The 17,070-nt window shown below is 51.6% G+C and overlaps 1 protein-coding gene across 1 annotated transcript in view; it reads right to left on the minus strand.

Moving 5' to 3' along the window:
* PDIA5 (protein disulfide isomerase family A member 5) overlaps nt 1–17,070 on the minus strand; it is an 85,464-nt gene that overhangs the window by 12,760 nt on the left and 55,634 nt on the right. The window contains exons 11-13 of the mRNA XM_036243110.1: nt 11,876–12,012; nt 3,451–3,521; nt 2,748–2,908 (exon numbers count right to left, since the gene is read on the minus strand). Coding sequence (XP_036099003.1) covers nt 2,748–2,908; nt 3,451–3,521; nt 11,876–12,012 — 369 coding nt within the window. The remainder of the gene's footprint in view (nt 1–2,747; nt 2,909–3,450; nt 3,522–11,875; nt 12,013–17,070) is intronic.

Consider the following 17,070-nt stretch of genomic DNA (forward strand, 5'->3'; position numbering starts at 1 on the left):
TTGAAGCACCATCAGCCTCTCCCGACACCGACTGCTGGCCTGCTTCTGGGTGACAAGCCTCACCCCTCCATTCAGAGCCACCTGCTGTTCACGCTCCTCCTGAAGGAGTCCTTCCAAGCTCCCCAAAGTACTATTTGTCCCTGGGCAAGGCCCTTACCCTTTCTGAACTGAATTTCTTCATCAAGAAAACAGGAATAGCCCCGGCAGGTTTGCTCAATGGTTAGAGCATCGGCCCACGGATCAATGAGTCGTGGGTTCGATTCCGGTCAAGGGCACATACCTCGGATGCGGTTCGTCCACGGCCCTGGTCAGGGCTGTGCAGGAGGCAACTAATCGATGTGTCCTTCTCATGTCGATGTTTCTCTCTCTCTCTTTCTCCCTCCCACTCTATCTGAAGATAAATAGAAAAATATCCTTGAGTGAGGATTAAAAAAAGAAAATAGGAATGAAAACTCTGCTCAGTAGGATCTGAGGATGACATGGGGCAGCAGATACAACAGCCTCCTGCAGAGGCTGGGAAAGTATTGCCACTCCTGGGCGACACCGTCAGTCACAGCCCCACATGCCAGGCGGCATCAGGAACAAGGCAGCTTCCTTTCCCTGAGTATTCATTCCCACAGCAGGCACGCTTGTCTAATGTAATTCTCTGGACGAGTCTATGGGGTTAGCACTGCCTCCAGTTTGCGGATGGGAAGCAGGCTTAGCAGGGTCAAGGGACTGGCTGGGGGTCCTGATCGGAGCGGCCTGCCTCTCAGCCCCAAAGTCCATGTTCGCACCGAGTGCTTTGTCAGGCGCGGCAGGACGACCGCGTGTGGAAAGGACAGAGACCCCACGCTCCTTATTTGCGTCTAGGGATTAGCAGTGATGACTGCTCCTGAGTCCCTCGGCACCCTAACCACAAGTGCAAGCACCAAGGACTTTGCCTGAACGCCCCCTGGCTCAACCCCTCCCGGTGCACCAGAGCGAGGCTGGAGGTGAGTGTGAACAGCAACCGGTTTCCACATCAGAAGGGCCGGGGTAGTGAGCGCCATGTCCCCTTGGGAGGTGAACCGCCACTCCCCTTTGGTCCCTGAGACAAAAGCCTGGCTACTCCTAGAATCCACCGGCAGGGCAGCGATGAGCAGGACAAGGGGAGGAGCAGAGGCCAGGAGCTCGCCAGACCACCCACCTCCTGCCAGGGGCCTCCCCTGAACCTAGTGGGAAATGTACTCCCATCCTGTAAGCTGGGAGTCCCCTTCACACTTCCAGCACCTGAGCTTGAATAAGCACCTCAACACCAGGTGCCGCTGACATACTTCCCAGTCTGAGGCCTAAGGTCCTAGCAAAGCACCTCAGTTTAGATGCTGCTGTTCCGCAGTTCTCGTGTCAACCTGTGGCTCTGAAGTCTTGGTTCCCACATGGGCGGCATTAGTCCATGTACCAGGGACCCCGGCGAAGGCTGGAATATGTCTTCTTTTACTCCATCTTGCCCTCAGCGGAAATAGTCTCGGATATTCAAGTGGGGGTGGGGGTGGGGGTGGTGTGTATGTGTGTGTGTGTGAGGGGAAATTGTTGTGTCCTAACAATTTCTTTTCTTTTTTTTTTTTTATCCTCACCCGAGGACATTTTTCCATTTTTTGTACAGATAGAGTGGGAGGGAGAGCGAGGAAGAGAGAGAGAGGGAAACATTGATGTGAAGGGACACATCGAGGGGCTGCCACCCGCACGACCAACCAGGGCCGGGGACAAACTGCAACCGAGGTACATGCCCTTAGCAGGAACCGAACCCAGGTCTCTCTGGACCGCAGGCGGACGCTCTAACCGCTGAGCCAAACCGGCCAGGGCGTGTCCTAACAATTTCTGCCTCCTAAGCAAGGCCCAAGGCTTCCTCCATTTCCTAGGGTGTCAGTGTGACGGCCGCTAGTCTCCTCAGGAGGGGAAATGCTAAGAACTGCATGTCCCAAAGTCCTGGGGTGAATTGGAGGGTCCTTGGGCCAGTAATTGCAAGGCTACTTGGGTTCTCTGGACTTGCAGGCTGTTGTGGAGTGAACTGTCACCCCCAAATTCATATGTTGAAGTCCTAACCCCTAGTACCTCAGCATGTGACTATATTTGGAGACAGGGTCTGTAGAGAGGTGATTAAGTTAAAATGAGGTCACTGGTGTGGGCCCTAATCCCGTCTGACTAGTGACCCTCTAAGAAAGGAGATGAGGACACAGGCACAAAGGGAAGACCACGCGAGGACACAGGAACGAGACGGCCAAGGAGTGGAGCCTCAGGAGGAACTAACCCTGGAGACACCTGGTCGTGAGCTTCTGGTCTCCAGAACTGTGAGAAAATAAACTTCTTGCTCTCTGAAATCTATTCTCAACCCCGAACACCGCAGGCTGCACTGTGGACGCCACGGGAGGCCCAGGGAGCCCCCAGCAAACCTGGGTCCAAAGGAGTCCAGCCCTCAGTGTGAAGAGCTCGTGTTTCCTTCATCCGCTCAAAGGGGATGGACTAAAATTGGGGCCCAGACATGGGGAAGCACAAGGCTTCCTGGGGCTGATGAAGCTGCATCCAGGAAGGCTGAGGGACCTGCTGGGTGAGGACATATGGTGAGCACACCGGGGGTGGCTTCAGGACTGGGGAAGTCAAATCGGTCTTGGCTCCCATGGCCCTGAGCCGAGGACAGCAGCTTCTGAGTTTTAATTCTCCTCCTCACGGCCGCCTCTGGTGGCTGACAGCCAGGAGTCAAGATGTACTATCAAGACCATCAAACTTACTTTCGTATCCACTCAATAAAGTTCTTCTTTGTTCTGAGCACAGGCACGGTGTATTTCTCTCCATTCTTAAAATACTTCAGTGTGGGAAACTCGGAGATGTGGAATCGTTCTGCCAGGGCCTTGTTGACAGTGGCATCGACAGCTGCAAGGACACCAGAGCTCTGGGACGGGGGAGAGGCCACATGCATGACAGCCTCAGACACGGTGCTGGCAGAACGGAGGCGCCCAGATGACAGCCCTGGCCCACCCGGACCCGCGGGGCTTCCCTGGGGGAGGCTGGCCCTGGGCTCCCAAATCCCAGGGAATGACTGAGCACTGGCACATCCATCACTTCTCATTATGGGCTGAGATGAGGCTTTTAAATCTGCCGCACCGAGCAGACTGGGTGGACTGTGGCTATTCCCAATAGCCAGGGTCCCAGAGAAAAGAGGGAGAATCCTGGGGCTTCACCCCAGACCCATGGCCGGACAGAGGTGACCTGGACGGGCATGGGAACGCGGCCCACTGTGTCTGCACCCCTCCTCCCCGGCAGGAGCCCCACCCGCCTGACTAAGACCGTCTACTCGGAAACGTGGAAGCACTACAGATCTCCAGGGACCGGGAGAGCTGCCGCTGAGCTGGCGGGGAGAAGTCATTGCAATGATTCATGTCACTGATTCTTTACACAAGAATGGTGGGGGGAGGTGAAGGAAAGGATGCTTACGCCTGCTTCTCCGTGGAGGACTTCCGCTGCACTCTCAAACTCTGGCTTCATTTTCTTACAGTGTCCACACCCTGTGGGAAAAAATCGAGAGAAACCATTCCCACAGCTTAGAGGCTCTGGCGATGTCCCCTGCACCACCTCTGCAAGACAGCTCGGCCCTGCTCCCAGGAGCACCTGGGAGAAAAGAAGAACGAGCACCAGCTCAGACAAAGGCATCTTTGCCTAATCCACTGGGGAAGGTTCAGCCCCACTGAACCACTCTCTCTCTTTTCTCGCAAAGTCAGTCCCATTCATGTATTTCTAGGGCATTTCATTCTGTACTGCCTTGTGGCCGTCACACTGCTGTCTTCTGATATTTAGGAGTAGCCAGGGCATCTTTTAAAATACAAATCAGAGAAAATTCCCCTGGTTAAACCTTTCCCATGGCAGGCACATCAAAACCCAAACTCCTTACCCCAGCCGCAGGCCCCGCACCCTGACCCCCGTCTCAGCTCCCTCCTGCCTTCGGCTCCGCAGCCCGGCCCTTTCTGTCCTCCTGTCACACCGTGCTCACCTCGCGCTCAGGCTCTCAGCACGCTGCCTGGGACACCATCTTCCCCCACGTCTCTGTGTGGCTCATTCCTTTACTTCAGTCACACTTTAATGCAAATTTCACTTCTACAGAGAATTTCCCTGGCCACATAACCCCCCAAAAGCCTCACTCATCACGATCTCTTCCAACGTCCTATTCATTTTCTCAACTGGACTCAGAGCAGCTGGAGTCACTTGCTTACTTGCTCCCTGTCCATCCCTCACTGGACAGGCCTCGCTGTCTGCCTAGCCCACCACCACATCCCTGGTACTGATGATGGGGTTCCACACACTTTTTAGAATGAATTAACCTCATGGCTCTATTGTTCAGGTTTGCACGGGTGGTAACGAGGTTTAACTGGACTCAGTTATTTGGGGGTGAGTCATGCCTTGGCTAGTGTGACTAGACACCTCTATTCAGTACAACCGGCCGCCAAGGCAGTCACCGTGCAGCACCATTTATACACTTTGCACCATTTATACACTTCTGCTCTTACTAGATCTAAAACACACCTCTGCAGATGCTTCCATCCATCACACAGCCCTCCTCTTGTGCAAAGAAAGATTTGGGTTTCTTTCGTCCTGTGTAAAATGTGGATAACAAGCTTTAAAATGTTTTCTTCCACGCTTCTATCCTAAGGAAATTCCCAACACCCATGGATGTTGTTCTAGAGCCTCCCATTCACACCCTAGGGCTCTCTTGATATTGTTATGGTTTTCACTTCTAGCATTAATTCCCTCTGCTACCTGAGCACAATATTAAGGCCAAGCAATAGACTTCTGTAAACAGAGTTTATGATGAGGAGACTGGCCGGGCCTTGAGGAGGAGAAAGATCTGGCTGGCACCTGCCTGTTCTGGGGAGCCCTGGGTCATGGGCAGTGCTGGCCTTGACCCCAGCGCCAGCTTCCTGGGCCTGGCCTTCAGGATATCCTAGCTGCGGGAGAGCCAGAGAGGGAGGGTTATACTCAGCAGCAGGATTCCGGCCGGCTGCATTTCAGTGTGCTGATTGTGATTTGATAGGCCATTAAGTTTTATCGCCAAACTTCCTTGTTGGGTTTTTATCATCTGTGTAAGTGCACTTACGCTGATTTTCATGACCTGGCACAGAGGCGACGCATCAACTCCTCAATCACACCCTTTTCTGGCTGTGGGAACACTGGCCTCCCATCAACCTCCAGCCTTCAGAGTCCTCTGGACTCCATTATCTTCAATTACATTTATGATTTTATTACAAACCAGCTATGGAGACTTTGCTGGATCCTGGAACCAGAATTTTCCAGGGGCCCAGATTAATTTTGAAAGCTCCCTGGCACCTGGGACTTAGAAGAGCCTGGATTTTCCTATTCACATTCCTGCTGCCTTGCCTGGACCCTGGCTCGAGGCATGCCGAGGAGGGGTAGCTCCCGCACATGTCAGCAGAAACACTGATGTCTTAACGCCATGGATGCCCCACTTCCCAACCGGACACCCCAGAGCTTTTTCCAGTCTTCCAGTTGCATACACACCAGAGCCGACTTGTAGACACTCAGACACTCTGGGGCAAACTCATACACTGACGGATGCTTCCATCCGTCACACAGCCCTCCTCTTGTGCAAAGAAAGACTTGGGCTTCTTTCTTCCTTAATGTTAGTGTAAAATGTGGGTAACAAGCTTTAAAGTTTTTTCTTCCAGGCTTCTATCCTAAGGAAATAATCTGACATGTGTACAAATATTTATGCATAAAAATGCTCTGTGCTGCATGATTTACAGTGGGGAAATATGGTAAACACCTCCAACCTTCAACATTATGACACTGGTTAAGTAATTTACAGTGCCATTATACATATGGAATATTATGTGACCGAAAAAAACAGGTAGTACAAAAAAAGCATTTAAAAAAAAAAAATCCTCACCCAAGGATATTTTTCCAATGATTTTTCTAGATAGAGTGGGAGGGAAAAAGAGAGAGAGAGAGAGAGAGAGAGAGAGGGACATCGATGTGAGAGAAACACACCAATTGGTTACCTCCTGCATGACCCTGACTGGAGCTGGGGATCGAACCTGGAACTGAGGTAACTGCCCTTGACTGGGAATTGAACCCACAACTCTTTGGTCTAAGGCTCAATGCTCCAACTGTTAAGCCAAACTGGCCAGAGCCAAAAAAAGCAATTTTAATAACATTAAAAAAATACATATAAGATAATGTTTTAAAAAATGTAAAAAAAATAAGATGCACAGAAAAAAATTCAGTCCCTTCCTTTATCCTGACTCAACGAGCAAATGAAAAATCCAGATGAATCAAAGAACAAAATATAAAACCGAAAATATTATAACAAAATATAGTGCGCTGTTTTTATATCTTGGGGGTGGATTTCTCAAGCAACCCACGAACCCCAGAGGTTGGGATGGGACAGGCAGGCTGGCAGAGGCTCTGCCCGGTGCTGAGCCTGCAGCTCCCCTTTCCTGGCTACCTGGCCTTTGGCAAGTTTCTCAACCTCTTGGTGCCTCCCCTTCCTAACCTGTAAAGGGGATAATCTTGATATATTCACAGGTTTTACTGGAAGATAAAATGAGTTAATATGTGGAAAGTACTTAGAACAATGCCTGATCCACAGCAAGGGCTCGAAAAATATTGTAGCTATTTTTTTAACTGCTAAAAATGTAAAGATTTTGTACACTGAAAGACATCCTAAAGAAAGTTAAAGCAAGCAACAGAGCATCTGGGACATGGGTAACAGATAAAGATTAATATTCACGACAGAGTTCTAGGTCAAGAAGAAAACAACAAACTACCCAGCAGAAAAATGGGCAAAGGGTATGAACAGGTGGTTCACAGAAGAAATAAAGGAAGCTGATGATCATAAGAAAAGATACCCAACTTTCCTAGAGGTCAGGGAGTTGCGGACAAGTGGCCCTTTGGCCCAGGTTAGCAGGAATAGATAGTACCCGTGGCTGGCAAAGACGCAGGCATTGTCCGGTGTGGGGACACCTTTCTGGATGGCCAGGTGGCAGAATCCACCAAAGCTCAAGCACACTTACCCCATGGCCCAGCAACTTCACAGATTTTAGGAACTAGTAATAAATATTTAGACATGTTCCCAAATACACATGTTTATATATGTTCACTGCAGTGTTTGAACAGTGAATGACAGGCGAAGACGGCCTATCAGCAGGGGAATGATTTACAATTTACGCATCTCGAAATTATAAAACACTATTCAGCGGTTAAACAGATGGAGGTGGATTTATATGCCAACACCTACATTTACATGAAAACATCTTCGAGACCTACTGGTGAGTGAAAAAACACAAATCACAGAAAAAATGAATAGGGAATGATCCTATTTACATAAAAAATAAAACCCGTTATTTAGATAGAAGCACAGAAGGAGAGGATACACCAACTGTTAACAGCAGTCAACCCTGGGAAGGAAGAAGGGGTGGGGAGTACTGTTCTTAGTATCCCCTAAACCTTGCACCTGCCAATAATACAAGTGTTGTTAATATTATGCTTAAATTATTTACGCCATTAAAAAGTGAAAGTGATTGCATGAAGGAGTTTTATGGCATGATAGTTATACAAATCTGTACACGCATCAGAAAAAAGTCCATTTAACTGCATGTTAATTTAATACATAAAAGTTAAAAATAAGGGAAATATAAAAGAAGAAACTAGCAAGAATGATGCCAAAAAGTGACAAGTGGTTCCCTCTGAATCATGGGATTATAGGTGTTTTCCTTTATCTATACCTTCTAGATTTCCTACAAAGATCAAAGACTACTTTTGAGAATAAGATTGAAATAAAGAAACAGAAAGTCTGGACTGGGACTGGGACAGGGACCCGCCTCCCAGTGGACGGCTAGCCGGGCCGGGAGGGCAGGCCAGGCACGGCGGCCTCCAGCACACACACACCTGCTGGCGGCGTCCTGGCAGAGAACATCTCATGGGGCCTGTTGCCAAGGGAAGGGAAGAACAAGAGAAGAGCTGCTGGCAGGCCCCCAGGGTCCTGGGGAGGGGGCGGCAAGGGGGTGCTCTGGTCCCCTAGCAGCTTTTTAAAAAAAAATTTTTATGTTTAATTGATTTTAGAGAGAGAGGAAGGGAGAGGGAGAGAGAGATAGAAACATCAATGAGAGAGAACACCAACTGGCCACCTCCTGCATGTCTGCCATTGAGGATCTGGCTCACAACCTGGGCATGTGCCCTGACTGAGAATCAAACCAGCAACCTCTGGCTGCATGGGTCGATGCTCAACCACTGAGCCACACTGGCCAGGCCCCCAGCAGCTTCTTTCTTAGGTTCCCTGCCTACCCCTCAGCACCTGCATGGGGGACAAGCTCCTCCTCAGTGATGCCCTCCCTGGGAACTCTCACTTGGTTATTTTTACCATCCCCACAGCCTCGCTCATTGAGTCCTTCCCTGGCCTAAGGCAGGGCTGGAGTTGCAGGGAGAGGGAGGAGCAGGTGGATGTCACTGCAGCAAAACAGGCAGGGACAAGAGGAGACTAGTGACAACATATAATCTGATTTCTCATTCAGGAAGCTGCAGAAAGAAGTGAAAGGCACCAAGGAGGGGCAGTTAATGTCCTGCTGCCCTGCCTTTTCCTGACACCCAATTTGTGGGACTGGGAAGGAAACCAACATGGAGCACGTTCAGAGAAATAACCTGGCAGAGAGACACCATGGCTCTTCCCGGGGGTCAGTATCAGGAATAATGTTACTTTTCTTCTCTGTGCTTTCCTACAGTAAGCCTTGATAAAATGTACACACATTCCTTTTTGATTAGGAAAAAAAACACCATAAAAATTAGTATAGCTTTTTTGTTTCAATTCTAATATTTCAGTCTGTTGGGATCCTCTGAAATCTTGGTACAATTGTTCCATATTTTATCTAGCTATTCTCTCCCAACACAGACCCTAGAAGATTTGGAAGTATGTCTTACTTATTATAGTTGTAACAAAATTGCTGATGAAAAAACAAGGGGCACCTTCTCACAGAACCAGGACAGACTCACGCAGGGCACCAAGGGGATGCCCTCCTCAGGGTGGCCCATCCCCCCAGGCTCTCCCCATCACAGTCAGGCAAACGGCAACTCACTTCTGATGAGAGAAAGACATGCTAACTCACCAATCTAGTAATCCTATCCCAAGAACCAAAGCAAGGACGCCTGGTTACCCTTAGTAGGAGGTATGGCCTTCTATGCTGGCAGAGCCCAGCTTGTTTTTCCAAGTCTCCAAAATGGTTTCTAAACTGCTCCCTATTTATCCTGGGGTCAACACCTGGGATATTGTGATTGCCACAATTCACCTTTTCCACACTTAGGAAACTTGGGACAGTACTGCCAGTCTGTGGCCTCCTGACATTTGTCCTTTTCTCTGGGTCCTCAAATACCCCCAAAGGGGACCTCTGCTCACTGTGGGTCCTCTGGAGCAGCTGGCATGATGCACAGCTAGGCAGCCAGGTGCTCTCAGGGGGGACCTGGAGCACGTTCAGAGAAATAACCTGGCAGAGAGACACCATGGCTCTTCCCGGGGGTCCCCCGGGAAGATGTCAGGTCCCCCCTCCTGGCTCCAAATTCTCTCCAACCCGTGTGCACTCCGTCCCTTCCGGGCTGCAGGCCATCTGATGCACAGCCACTTCCATCTGCACAAGCGGTTCACCAGGAAGCTTCACCTCCTGCTTGTGTCCTGGGCCCCTCACTCTGCCATACACACAAACACACGCGCACACACGCACACGTGTGCAGACACTTCACTGCAGGATGCAGGGTCCCTAACCCACAGACACCCACCAAGAGAAGCCTCTCGCAGTTCCATGGGCTAAGTTTGAAATCAGAGCCCTCAACAGGGTTCTACGCAGAGCAGGGTATTGTTCGTAATACTCACTAATGACTGATGGGGAAAACAAAAGCTGCCGTCTGGTTTCTGGTTCTCTTTCTCTAATTTCTGATTTAGCTCTAGAACAACTTGTTTGTTTTCTCACTGGTTAAGCCCTTACTCTATTCTGTGCCCACGGTGACCGGGGCTGGGGCAGGGGTAATGAGTGTTCTCCTTCTGGTTCAGGGAGGGAAGATAATGCATCATCAAAGGGAGGGGAAAGGAGAGACCCAAGATCCTACAGGCATCAGCTACTACAATGGATTGCTCACAACCTAAGACAACAAAAGGGAACAGACATATCTAGTTTGCAAACCAGGGTTGTTAAAAGGAAAGCAGTTAATAAACAGTTATTGAACAACTCCAATCTATCTGGTCCATATTTTTGGATAATTTACAGGATTCACCAAAGGGGACACCTCCTCTTCATGCTGTGATGCATAAACCACAAACGGCTGCTCTAACCGCTCTGCAGCCTTCCCAGGGCCAGGCAGGCTTTCCTGACGCAGACCAGGACGGACACACAGGGGAGACTGAAAACAACCAGGCTGCTCCTGCCTCTACTGCAGGGACAGGGACACAGGCAGGTGATTTCAGCTCTAGACTCAACGTAACTTCCTGCAAGACTTGCTTGCATCACCGCCTGGCCGGAAGAGGACAGTTCAGCTAGGGAGGCACGGCAGTGGTGCCTGGCCGACAGCTTTCCAGGTGCCTCCAACCAGAGGGACGGCCTCACTGAGGCCCTCGCAGGACCAGGGGTGGCCTGCTCCTTAGGCCCTAACTCACTTCCCTTAATCGGGAGGCTTTGCGAAATGTAGTTTTTATTTTTCTCTGTGTGTGTGTGTATTTTCCAGAAATCCAGAAAGGAAAGGGCTAAAGGGAATACTTTTCATTTGGATTCTCTTAATAATTTGGCACTTATCTGGCCGGTGTGGCTCAGGAGTTAAGCGTCAAACATGCGCCAAGAGGTTGCTGGTTCGATTCCCGGTCAGGACACATGCCCAGGTTGTGGGCCCGATCCCCAGTGGGGGGCATGCAGGAGGTGGCCAACCGGTGTTCTCTCTCATCGATGTTTCTATAGCTCTCTCTCCCTCTCCTTTCCTCTCTCTAAAAAAAAAAATCAATTAAAAAAAAAAGAATTTGGCACTTATAAGAAAAAGGAGTTGGGGAAATCCCTAGCAGTAATCAGTTTACGAATGATTCCCACCTAACCACATCGATTCGATGCTGCATGGGTGGGCCGACCAGGGGTCAGCACAGGACTCACAGAACAGGGAACGTGTGTGACTTCTCTGTGTCAGTCTCCGCATGTGTAGAATCCCTCTTCCCGGCGCTGCGCCCAGGAGCCTGTGCCCCAGCTGCCACCCCCTTGCTCTCGCCATCCCTGCTCACCTAGGCCAGCAGCCTTCTGCCTCCCGGACCTGAATTCCATTCTCCATGGGAAGGGGGAGGACACTGGCCTAGAAAAATCCTGAGCTACGGGCCTTCCAGCCAAACACATTTTACGGCTTCACATTTTCTTTCCCTCACCCACTGTGGCGCCTCAGGCTGTGGCCGACCCCAGTGAAGCAGAAGGAAGGCATTCTAGATGTTGGGGGGGGGGGTCTGAGGCGCCAGCCCTGGCCTCACTGTGCCCGCCCAGCTGCTGGGCAACATACGGGCCCTCTGGGGGCCTCAGTTTCCTCAGCTGTGAGATGAGGGGTGATTACTCTTCTAGGCAATATCTAAGCACCCTTCCGGGCCTAATTCCTCCAATTCTGGGAAATCCTTGGAGGAAGCGGCTCAGGCCTGCCAGGCTGGGCCGAGGGGCACATGTGGCCAGACCACGGTGATGAGGGTGGGCTAGTGCACTGCGAAGGCAGGGCCCTGCCTAGCTCCACAGCACCCCTGGCACCCAGGAGGCATCCGACAAGCAGGCACTCCCTGGACCCGCGTCCCAGAGCGCCCGACCTATGCTGAGGGAGGGAAGGATGTGGTGGGGAGGAGCAAGGCTCCACTCACATGGGGCGTGGAACATGACGAGGACAGAGGAGTGCTCCTTCACAAACTGGTCAAAGTCTTCATCGGTCAGGTGATAAACGGAGCCGCCCTCATCTGCCCAGGGAGTCTCAGGGACCTGGGGCTGTGGCGGCTGCGGACTGGAAGACCAAAAACAGGCAGAGCTCAGAGCAAGCCCTGGGGCTGGGCAGCCCGTGCGAAATCCAGCCCCCTCGCACAAAGCCCCACTGCTCCACGCGGGCTCCAGGGGCTCCCTGGTGGGGAGCGGGGGGAGAGTGGCCGGGCCTGCCCACCTCCACTGCCCCCTCAAAGCCGGTGGGAAGAGCTCGCTGATGTCCCATCACAAACAGTGGGTTGGCTGCGGCTCTCTGGGCAGCTCCCCAGGAATCTGGGGGCCTGTGGGCTTTGCAAGCTCTTTCTAACTTTCAGCAAAGCGGCAAGAACAAACAGAACAGCAAAGAGTGCCCTTCGGAAAGCCTGCTGTTGTCCAGCAGTGCCCCACAGGCAGGGGCACGGTGAGGGAACGCTGCGGGGGAGGGGTGTGCTCCTGGGGTGAGGAGGAGAGAGAGGCAGGGTCTCTCAGAAAGACCACCTCGGGGCCCGGAAGGGCAGGGAGGCTGCCACATGGTGACCAGCGTGGGAGGAGGTCATGATGAGGAAGAGAGGGACCAAGGAAACCAGGCTGGGGCACCCTCAGTCTGGTAGTGTCTAGGGTACATCACAACTCCTTCCAGGGGACCAGGAACAGGTTGCCTAGTTCTCCCGAGGCAGAGTCCTGGGGCAGAAAGAGCCCCGTGAGGTCAGCCCAAACCTACTCCACCACCATGTGCAAAACCTTGGGAAGCTGCGCGGCCTCCCTGGAGCCTGCTTCCGCCGGGACAGCGGTGCACCGGTGTCCACCTCGCCAGCGTCTGAGCCGGGAGGCTTTCTATGGCTCCGAAGCTGAGGCCAGGTCTGCTGGTGACACAAACTCCCTGGTGCCTCACTGCCACAAGCCCCCTAATTGCTGCTTTGAAAAAACCCTTCAGGATGACAAATGTGGAAAGACAGCCATTGTTTCCGGCCTCTGAGCTCTAGCAGCCAGGGCTGAGAATTTGACAGCAATGTGGTCAACACAATGGAACCTGCCACCCCCACCCCACAGCAGGGCCTGGTGTGACACCCCCCGCACCCTCAGGAGCCTTGTCTGGCACTTCTGACTGGGCCCTGCTGGCAGCCTCAGCCACCTGGTCCCTAGTAACGGGAGGCGGCAGGGAGACGGCAAACCACGCAGCCCTGGCGCGTCCAACATCAAGCAGAGCTGCTGGCGAGATTGAGCTTCAGAATGGCTGGTCCCAGGAAACCACTGGCCAGACAACAGTCCCAGACCGACACAGGGAAACCTAGGTTCTTATACTTGGGATCGATACACCAACCCCTCAAAACACCCCACCAATTCTCCTTCAGGGAATTAATCTTTCCAATACACCTACACACGTCCAGATTGTGCTCGAAGGTGTTCACTGTAGGTGGTTTGTCACACCCGCGTCCACTGGTGGGTGGCTGGGTGGGTGCCCTGCAGTCCGTCCACCCACCAGAGGACTGAACAGGGCAAAGAACAAAGAAGCTCCACACACTGACGTGGGCAGCTGCCAGGACACACAGAACAGGCCGTGACATGCTAACAAGTTTAGGAGAGACTTAAAACACTATGCACATTCACTTGTGTCTGCATAAAGAAACGAATCCAAATTGTTACCTCTAGGGGGTGGGAGAATAGAATGGAGGAAACAAGGGGAAGCAAGACTTTCCAGTTTTTAAGTATCTTTAAAAAAATGACTTTAATTCTGTGAATGGATTCTATTCAAACACTAAAACCCAGCAAAAGGGTGGAGAAGCCATGGCTTGGCTGCAGTATAAGCATATGAAGATGCCTGAGAAACTTCTAGTTAAACATGGCAGAGTGCACACTCCAAACCACTCAAGTTACAGCACAGTCGTTGGGGTATTTTTTTAATTAATTAATTAATTAATTAATTTTTCTTTACCCGAGGACATTTTTGCATTTATCTTCAGATAGAGCAAGAGGGGGAGAGAGAGAGAGAAACATAGATGTGAGAGAGACACATCGGGTGGCTGCCATCCACACGACCCCAACTAGAACTGGGGACAAACTGCAACCGAGGTATGTGCCCTTAGCGGCCACAGAACCCGGGTCTCTCTGGACCACAGGCCGACGCTCTAACCGCTGAGCCAAACCAGCCAGGGTTCGTTGGGGTATTTTTAAAAGTGTGACCCCACAGGAGCAAAAAGACAACAATGAATAGGGGGGGAAAGGTCAGTGCAATTTTATAAGTGAGAAAGATGACTTCACCAAACAGAAGGCAGAATCCTGAGGTGCTGGGTGCAAAGAGGGTACGGGCGGAGTGTGGGGAGGTGTAAGAACCCCCTGATGTGCAAGGCAAAGGCCTCAGAGGACTGCGGTTCCACTCCCTTGGCGCAGGGCTGTGGCAGGGGCTGAAAACAGGAGGCGCAGTTGAAAGCGTGAGCAGCTAGGCCCTGTCCTGCCCCTCACGCTAGCGGCCAGGTGAACACCCGCCTCCCACACCGTAGACAGCAGGGAGTTTCCTTGCTGGAGAGGACTGCAGAGCTGGGCACAGTGGGACACTCACTGGAAAGAGGGACTGAGAGGAAGTGGGAGGCCAAACACTATCACCGAATTATTCTTTTTACTGTCTGTCTCCATGGAGACTGGGGCTCCCCCTCATCTCTGTACCTCCTGCACCTAAAACATAGCAGATCCCCAATATATGCTTTGTGAAGAAGTGATGGAGTGAGAGGAGAATGGTTCAAGGAACTGGAGGTGTTTCACCTGGAGAAGCCCTGGGGAGCATAACAACTACCTTCGAATATTTCAGACTGCATCGGTCAGAAATTCAGATTTCCTTCCTATGGCTCCTAAAAGGAGAACCAACACCAATGAATGGAAGCTCCAGAGAAAGAACTGCAGCTCAAAGAAGTAAGAACCTTCTACCATGACAGATGAGCGGGAGAGAGCGCTGATGGGGGAGTCAGAGACCTGGGCTTGAGTCCTGTTTCCTCCACTCGCCAGCTCCAGGGGCTTGGGCAACCAACTGGACTTAAAACAGCTACAAGCCAGTATATTCGTGGGCCTTTCTTTATTTACTCCTCGGGTACATCTAGACAGATAATAGAGGTGAGATAGTGCTTTGTAAATTTATAAAGTACTACATAAATGTTCCTAGATTTTCATAACCTAAAGCACAAAACTCACACAGGAATGGACAGCCTCAAAATGAATCACAGCCCTGTTCTCTGAGGAGCTGGTGGGGCTGAAGCAGTAACTACCTGTATCCCAGAGGTGACACCAACATCTCAGGGACCAGCTGGGGGCAGTCGGACTGCCGCCAACATTGCCTCCCCATCCTGAGACTCGGAGCTCCCTGCTGCGTTCGCACAGAGGCAGGTGCCCACCGTGGATGAGAAGACGCACCTCGAAGCCTCACGAGAAAACCTGGTTTTGTCTCAGCTCGCTGCTGGATAGTATAAAAGTGCACAGGCAGAAATGGAGAGCTGGGCCACGTGGATAGCCACTTACGCACAGTCCACCTGCTGAGCCCAACGCAGCAGCGTGAGCTCTGTGGAGAGCCTGAGAAGCAACGGTGTCAGGGGCCCCGGCGACACAGCTGCTGTGATCAATGCATCCACCCCACCGCCCTGGGACATGGGGCATCAGGGGAGCCCTGCCTGGCCTCACACCGTGCCTGCCCACCGATGTCATTTGTCCGAGGGCAGGATCTGGGCTCTTCTCTCCTGAGCTTCGGAAAGTCATCCAGAGGATTAGCGAGGTGGACCCACCCTCATCCTCTCTACACTGGGCCACCAGAGCCGTGAGCAGTGGAGGCCCGGGCAAGGAGAGCAGGCAGGGGAGCGGGAAGGGTGGGTCACTGCCACCCACCAGGATTTGGGGGAAATCTGGTAAAGACTTTAAACACTGGCACTCGGGGCTGGGTATGTGTCTGCTTGCGGGGCGAATCTAGAAGGAAATTCACCAAAATATCAGAACACATTATCTTTGGGCAGTGTGTGTGTGTTTAGCTATATTTTTTAAGTTTTTTTATAACAATATATAGACTAGACCTAACATTTAATTTTAAAAGATTAAAAAAATAATAATAATAATAAGCCCATTGCCCAGCCAGTGTTGCTCAGTGGTTGAGTGTTGATCCAAGCACCAAGAGGTCGCCGGTTCGATTCCTGGTCGGGCATATGTCCAGGTTGTAGGCCAGATCCCCAGTAGGGGGCATGCAGGAGGTGGCCAATCGATGTTTCTTTCTCTCTCTCTCTCTTCCTCTCTCTAATCAATAAAGAAAAAACATTTTTTTTTAATAATAAAAAAACCCACAAAAACAAAGCCTGCTGGAGCACAGTGGCACCGCTAGCTCTTGCTGGGGTGCAGGATGAGGAGCTCGCGGGGTCCTTCAGGAGGGCGTCTCCTTACCCCCAGTGTCTCCGGAGGAGCTTCCCTTGACTGTGCATCCCCAACAGTGATCAGGTGGCTGCACAGCTCTGCAGGGGTTGCCAGGGAGACCCAGATCCACCTTCCCTTCCCTTCCCTGGAGTTACCCCACCAACCTTCCCCACCTGGAGACGCAGGGTGAACCGGAAGCTGCTAGCAGGTGGGGGAGAAGAGGCAGCAACCCAGGCCACAGGTCTGGAGGCAGCCCCAGGGTACAGCCAGAACTGAGTCTGGAGGAGCTGAGGCAGCAGTGCAGACAGCGGGGTGGGGACAGAGTGGCAGGCCACAGAAGGAGAAAAGAATCCGCCTCAGAAGCTCCACTGAGCCCTGGCCAGTTTGGCTCAGTGGTTGGAGCATCGGCCTGCGGACTAGAGAGTCCCGAGTTCGGTTCCCGCTAGGGGCATGTACCAAGAATAAAAAAAAACACTCCACTGATATGTACCCTTGTCTACAGTTAGCAAGCAGTTCTCAGCATTTTAAAAAACCAAACCTATCCTTCCAAAGAGACATTAGTGTATTTTGAAACCAGAAAATGTTAGAGAAGGGGAGGAAAGCAGACAGATGTTTATGCTCTGGTAACAAATGAGACTGTTATCTGTTGGAACCTCCAGAGCAAAGTGCGACAGCCTGGCTGTAGGAGAGGACATCCTTATTACCAAATGAAAAAGGAGGACGGGAG

Source organism: Molossus molossus, unplaced genomic scaffold, assembly GCF_014108415.1.
Source record: "Molossus molossus isolate mMolMol1 unplaced genomic scaffold, mMolMol1.p scaffold_m16_p_5, whole genome shotgun sequence".
Taxonomy (NCBI): Eukaryota; Metazoa; Chordata; class Mammalia; order Chiroptera; family Molossidae; genus Molossus; species Molossus molossus.